This window comes from Apteryx rowi, unplaced genomic scaffold, assembly GCF_003343035.1.
Source record: "Apteryx rowi isolate R43461 unplaced genomic scaffold, aptRow1 scaffold_34, whole genome shotgun sequence".
Lineage (NCBI taxonomy): Eukaryota > Metazoa > Chordata > Aves > Apterygiformes > Apterygidae > Apteryx > Apteryx rowi.
In genome coordinates, this window is record NW_020449863.1 from 2,541,012 (window position 1) to 2,547,819 (window position 6,808).

General features: G+C 36.3%; 1 protein-coding gene across 4 annotated transcripts in view; it reads right to left on the bottom strand.

The window, feature by feature from the left end:
• Positions 1-222: 222 nt before the first annotated feature.
• Positions 223-6,808, bottom strand: part of LOC112969225 (cytochrome c oxidase subunit 7A-related protein, mitochondrial) — a 10,572-nt gene continuing 3,986 nt past the window's right edge. For 3 of the 4 annotated variants that reach the window (XM_026072300.1, XM_026072299.1, XM_026072301.1), the window contains exons 2-3: positions 1,955-2,089; positions 223-1,069 (exon numbers count right to left, since the gene is read on the bottom strand). In XM_026072300.1, coding sequence (XP_025928085.1) covers positions 926-1,069; positions 1,955-2,089 — 279 coding nt within the window. In that variant the 3' untranslated portion in view covers positions 223-925. The remainder of the gene's footprint in view (positions 1,070-1,954; positions 2,090-6,808) is intronic. The other variant, XM_026072302.1, reaches the window with a different exon arrangement.

The following is a 6,808-nucleotide window of genomic DNA, read 5'->3' on the forward strand; positions in this document are numbered from 1 at the left end:
CATATTATATACATATATACAGCTGAGCTGTGAAAGGTAGTGACTTGTTTCACAAAAATATCTTATTGTTAAGCATTCCATGAATTCTGAGATAAGGTTTCAAGTGGATATAATCTCAAAAAGATTACAATAATGCAGTTCAATCAATTGTCTAGTCTGAGATCTACAAGTTGAACTTAAAGCATACTAACATATTTCACTACTGGGCCAGCTGAAACAGTGTGAAACTTTCAAGACTTGCCACTTTTATTATTTATGTAGTTAGTTTTATTGCACAATACGAGAGTTTGACAAGTAATAGTCCAAAAACTGGTATAACTGATGCTAGAGTACTGCTGCATTCTGCTGTATACATTGGTGTTTACATTATGGAATAAACCCAGTTTGAATGTTCCAAGGAGATAAGCCCTTTGTTCTGTTGATCCATAAAGGTACAAATACTTAATGATATACCAGCATTTGGAAAAGTTCTAGTGCCACCTGCTTATATAAAATGAGTTGTGTATGACAGGAATAGATTCTTGGTGTCTAGTAGTAATTAAATGATTTGCTTTACTGTTTTTGAAACTGATAGCATCTCCCCACTGAGGGGCATGGAATATTGCCCAAAAAGTATTTTTCCTGTCCTATCTCTAACAGTGTGTGGAGGCAGGGAAGGAAGAAAAGTAAACTTTCTCCAACTGTTTATACACTCCTGCACAACAACAAATGCAAGGCTACAACCATACGTTAAAATGATAGCTTTAAGTCTTTGTTTATATGATTTCCAGAATACATAAGGCAACCAATTTAAAAATACTTTCTCAAACACATTTGATCTGAATAACACACCCTATATGATCACAGGATTAAAAAGCAAGTGAAGAGAGATACATGCAGGAGGTCCTTCAGAGAAATGCCATTAGTCCCATTAGTTATGGTTCATTTACTTTTGGTTTCTTGCTTGTGAGGCCATGTACAGTGCTACTAGACAGTAGATAGTCCCGCCTATTGTTAGAGCCATAGTGGTCCGATAAAGCAGCTTATCTGGAACTCCCCGTTTCAGGTGTACTGGCAGTCCATCTGCTTTCTGTGGGAAGAGTTTAAAAACAACAACAAAAAAATGAATACTCATACAGAGACCACCATGAACAAGCTACCTCAGTTAAAACTAAGAGAATTCCAAGAGGGAAATCTGCTGACTAACGGGCTATCTACAGTCTAATGTATTAAGTGTTTTTCATTGAGCAAGACAAATGCAAAGGCAAGTTAATTTTATTAGCAAAAGCTGTTACGTGCAAGCACAAAGAATACATCTTGAAATATAATTTTTAAAGAGGACCTGGACTGGAAAAATGTCACCAACAAAAGAATGTGAAAAGATATGTATAAAAGATTATTCACCAATTCAGACTGACACATTCCAAATGCAAGTGGCATGTAAGAGAGAAAAGGGTACATTATATAAAGCACATTCTTGATGTTAAAAACCCCCCAACCCTCAGCTAACTTGTTTTGAGAAGTCCCAATACACTTATAAACTGCACAGCTAATAAACTGGCTTTGAAGACCTTACTGTACTCTTCCATTACATTATATACAGCTTCAGTAATGTTTCAGTTACAAAATACAAAGTAGTAATAATCTCTGCTTTGCTCCTCCAGATCTTAACTCACATGCTTGGATTCTTGGAGGAAAAGTGCTTCCAATAGTCAAAGGATACGAGAGGCATCTTTTGAAGTCAGGAAAAAAAAAAACCCAAACCCTAAAACCAGACTTTTTACTTTCTATATTTATACCCAGTACAAGGTCACTGGAGACTGATCCAGGTTATACTGTACTTGACACTTTCTTAAGCAGACTTTAAAAATTGTAGGTATTGGAGAATGACAAATTAGTTAGCCACATTAAAATAGGGCAAAATATGGCCCACTTTCTTCAGTTTTCTTTAAGTTACTCTCAAAGTTGTTGTTACCTGAAAAAGTTTCTGTAGGTCTGGCACCTTGTTTTTACCCAAGAAAGAACCAGCTGCTGGTAAATCTGAAGCAAGTTTAGTTGTTGTCCCAAAAATCAAAGCTGGGTATTCAGTGGATACTATTGGTTTGAGTCCCTGCATAAATAAAGATTAAAATATCAAGGTATATAACACTTGCAAAATTACCAATTGTCACGTTAGGCAGACGTACTGCCAGTCATTACAAGAATACATTACAAAGAATATTTATCTGGCATGAAGATCTGTGATTAAAAAAAACAAACACAAAACAACAAAAAAACCCATAACCAACTAAGGATGCATTGTAGGCCCACTTATTTCTCAGCTACAATTTTGGGTCAGGAAATGTTTTGAGGGGAAAAGAAGCAGCTTAGAAGCTTCCTTTTTAATTTCTTCATGACATAAGTTTCTAGTCATCATACTTGTAAGAATTAAGATTTTTTTTTTTCCTGCAAGTTTTCCTGTGCTGCTACTTGGTCCAAGCTGCTCCTTATTTTTGCATGTGGTTATACCTAGGCCCTATCTGAGCAGTGGTATTAGCAGCAGGGAATTCTTGCTTAGGTCAAACAATGAAGAGACTTTAACTCTTCCTCCTGAATACTGCAAGTAGTGGTCCATGCCTTAAACAGTTGGGATGTATGTGTTGAGGAAAAAATGGCTAAGACTATATGCTGTTTCATAATAAAGTAGTATGTGGTGCTCAAGGACACTCCAGAAGCCCTGAAGGGGTGGCTATTTTATGCAGTGCATATACCCTGTAACTCACACACTGCTGCAACTTTCTACCCCTCATGTATTCCCTCTGAGCAGCATTTAATTCCCTTTTAGTTCAGATGGTTGTCCTCTACTTTTGCCAAAATTAATCCAATTTTATGGTTAAGATTTCAAATGAACAAAGTTACAGCTTCCCTCAGCAACCATGAGGTGGCCTCCTTGCATTTATTATTATAGCTAGAGTTAACAGTTATGCTTTAAGCACACGGTAGTGATATTTTAAGTTATGGCTCTTGAAGCACTGTATGATTTCATTTTTCTGACTTGCCATAGAAATGAAAAGCAACACGCAAGTAAGTTAATGCAACAAATTTTCATTCAAACAGAAGTAGCAATTGCTCTCCATGGATCAAATTAGGGCTGCACTAAAATTCTAGCTTCCTCTCAAAGGACTAGTTAATGCATTTTGTACTTAAAAGTACAGTATTTAGGGTGAGAACTGGACTTGCAGTCTTTTGTTCTTCTCATGTCTGCCATAGCTCAGACATGCTTTCTCCATCCCTCTATAAATTCTTTGTGACAATAGCTACCTTCAACAGAAAGACTAGGTTTTTCTGCACCCCACAATAGCCTAGGGGATGGTCATCAGGACTCTTTCCTGAAGACATAGGTCCAATTTCTCCCTTTTCTAGTGCCTGAATGAATATTATATTCTCTGGTGACCTTCTAGGTTATGTTTTGAAAGAAAGTGTCCAAAACTGCCTTCTGTGACACAGTGAACTGGACTAACTAGTGCCATTCTACTGAACAGGCTTGGATGGAAGGCAAGCACTGAGTTATTTAAGACTAAGAAGTTCTAGTCACAAACAGTAAGAATGAAGCATCTACGAAGCTACCACTAAGCCAGGAGTAGTTAGTGCCTATAGATCGAAGCATAAGTAGCAGCTGGTTCCAAAAATGTTTTAAGATAGCAATTTTGGACTTTGACATTTTTGTTAAGGAGAACTTAAAAGTACTTTAGTAGATTTGGCTTTAAAAGGCTGGTGGTTAGATAGGAAGAACTACAGAACAGATACTTGTACAAAGTGTGCTTGTGATTCCCCCCCACCCCAAAACCTTTCCTGCCCTCTCGATTGTCAGTACCTCAGCAATTTGCGTTTTCATCTTTGTGTAAATTTCCATTTCCGAATCTCACTTTCACCTTCCTGAGGACCTAACTTTTGCAGGAGCTGTCTTTCAGATCACTTCCAACATTTAGTAGATCATTCTAGTTCCTACTTACTGTGACTACCTATCAAGTCTACTTTATTTCAGGCACTACTGCTACGGTATAAAAACTTTAAATATTGAGAATTGAGGTAGGCTGCAAACCACTACAAAAAATTCCATGATACAGATACCTCTTACATCTGTCTTAAACTCACAGACTGGGAGGGGAATAAAGGTGTGATTGAAGTGACCGCTACCATTTGTTATTGGCTCAATGACTCCTGTTTCTATAGCTGGAGGCAAAATGCACCCTATGGATTACTGTTAGAATAGTGGAATCAGTCATGTTAACAACTGCAAGTTATGGTATACCTTTTAAGGCTTTAGAAAGTATCTGAACAGGAATATCTTTCAGGCTTCCCTTCTACTGTTTCAATAAAAGTAATAGGAGATTCAAATTTGACCCAAGTGACTAACTTAATCATGGAATTAAATGGAACCCTTTCAGAAAACTCACACAGTCATCACTATACCATTATAAACTGCCTTCCAAAACAGCACAGAACCAGTTAAGAACATCACACAGCAGATTAAGAAAATGTCACTGATATTGCCTCATTGGCTTCAGAAAAAAAGAATAAAATAAAATACAAGCTGGAGAAGAAAGTTCAGTTTTCTAATGCAGACACTGCTTTAATCAAGATCTCTCACCCCAACATAAAATTCTACTTTGATCTTGTCCATGAATCTTGTGCTCAGCTTCAACCAAGCTCAGCTAAATTAGAGAAACCACATGGTTACTTCAATTGAGTACATGAGTGTGTGGATTGAGAGAAAGTGGCTAAGGCCCTTATCTCATACCCTACTGCTTGCCAAGCTTACGGTGGCTGTAGAGAAATCCTCAATATTACAAATAAGAATTTCAGTACAGATCATTTCTGAGTTATCATTAAGACAGCTTAAGCAATACTTATTGATACTTGTTACATTTAATTGTGCTCAACTCCACTAAAACTGCAGGCTTATTTAATAACATTAGCATCTCTCTACACTCAGCTTCCTCTCTTCTATGCCTCTACACCTTTGACCTACGCTACATGACAAGGTGTTTCACATTGATAATTCCTCTATTGATAAAAAGGTGTTAATCTTGTCCTAAACATGTTAATGAGAATTTGTTCCAATTCTTGGAAAAAATATAGCAGATCTAGTCATGCAAAACAGTCAACATTGGCTGGTTTCATCAGCATGCTATGGCAATGACTTTCTCAAATGCTGAAATCCTTAATGAAAGATCAGGACATGGAGCCAATCCAAGAAAACAAACAAGCAAAACACTCAAACATCACTAATATTTTATTTAACTTTCTGCCTACCCTTCTGCAAAGATTTTTTTTTTCTTCCTTGCAGAGATCTGAAGGTCTTAGGACACAGACCATCCATTGGTTGGCCAAAATGTTCAAAGTTAGAACAAATATATGCCTTGCTAGTATGCACTCCTGAGCTACATTCACATTTTCCTGACAGCACAAAGCAGTTAAAGATTTGGAGCATAATTTAATGGAGATAGCACCATGCTTTATCTTGCAAATGTTAGGGGAATTGCTCAAACTGAATCAGAGATTGAGAAAGTGGAAAGAAGTGAGGCAAGGATTGAAAAGGGGGAAGAAGGAAAGGAAGTTAAGTTGAACTATTATTTCAGAACATGCATTGAAGTAACTTTTATGGACATACTGAACCTAAACACTTATCACCTAAATAGCAGGTCCTTCACAGCAGAACATAAATCATTGTATGAAGTTAAATATGTTTGTCATCACTAACATGATGCTTTTAGAGAGGATCACTTAAAGGCTTTGTTTGCACTAGGATGACACATGTAAGTAAAAATGGCTTTGTGTACTTCAAATATAATCTATATTATGAAAGGTTAATCATTATAGCTTCCCAACAAACTCTATGCAATTCACACCAGCTAAAAATCCAAAGCAGAAGATCTGTGATTTGTGGGGTTTTTACTAGCTACAAATAAAATAACTTGTATCGAGTGAAGTTACCCTAGTATGACTATATTTCTGCTAGGACTGTGGTCAGCCTTGAAGAACTAGGGAAAAAACGTTTGTACAGTCTATCTCATCCAATGGTACTTGAAACTGGTCCCACTATTTGTGCTTTAAACATAAGTCAATTCTTTGAGTGAATAAAGGGTTTTCATTGTATTTGTAAGGGCTATGGCAGTCATTGCCCTCCTAAATGTGAGTAGTAACTTTTAATCTATTTGACTCCTCACCTGGGGAAGTTCCCTTTTATTCAAACAGGCTAAGTTGTTCAAACTACTTTACATAATTTTGTAAAATGCAAAATTAAGTCTTTTAGGAATGCTAAGATGGAAAAAATGACAAAGGTTTCAAACTAAGATATTTTTGTTAGTACGCACTGTTAGTAAAGTTACTGTCAGCAAAAGAATTTCCGAAATGTATTTTCACTGATATTTTGCAAGCCCACAATAAGCTTGCATCAATCTGCATCAGAACAATAATCTGCACAATAATCTGCATCAGAACAATACTCTGTTGGGAAGCATCAGAATGTGACAGTATGGAACAGAGTGAAATATTATACTGTATATTTGATCAAGCAGAATTTGAATTGCAGAAAGCATCTTAATTTTTTCCAGAAAAATTTAGATACATAGCAGCATAAAAAGCAAACCTTTTTAAAGACTGGGCTATGACTTTGTTTATTAAATACAGCAAGAAAATCAATAGGAAAAACTTTACTTCCAAGTTTTGAATTTAACATTTACTTACTCACGATTATTTGCATATTTTAATCCCTATTTATTGCAAACTATTCTATCAGATTGATGTTTCTGAATGTGTCACCTGGGAGTAGAGTCAAACTTAAAAA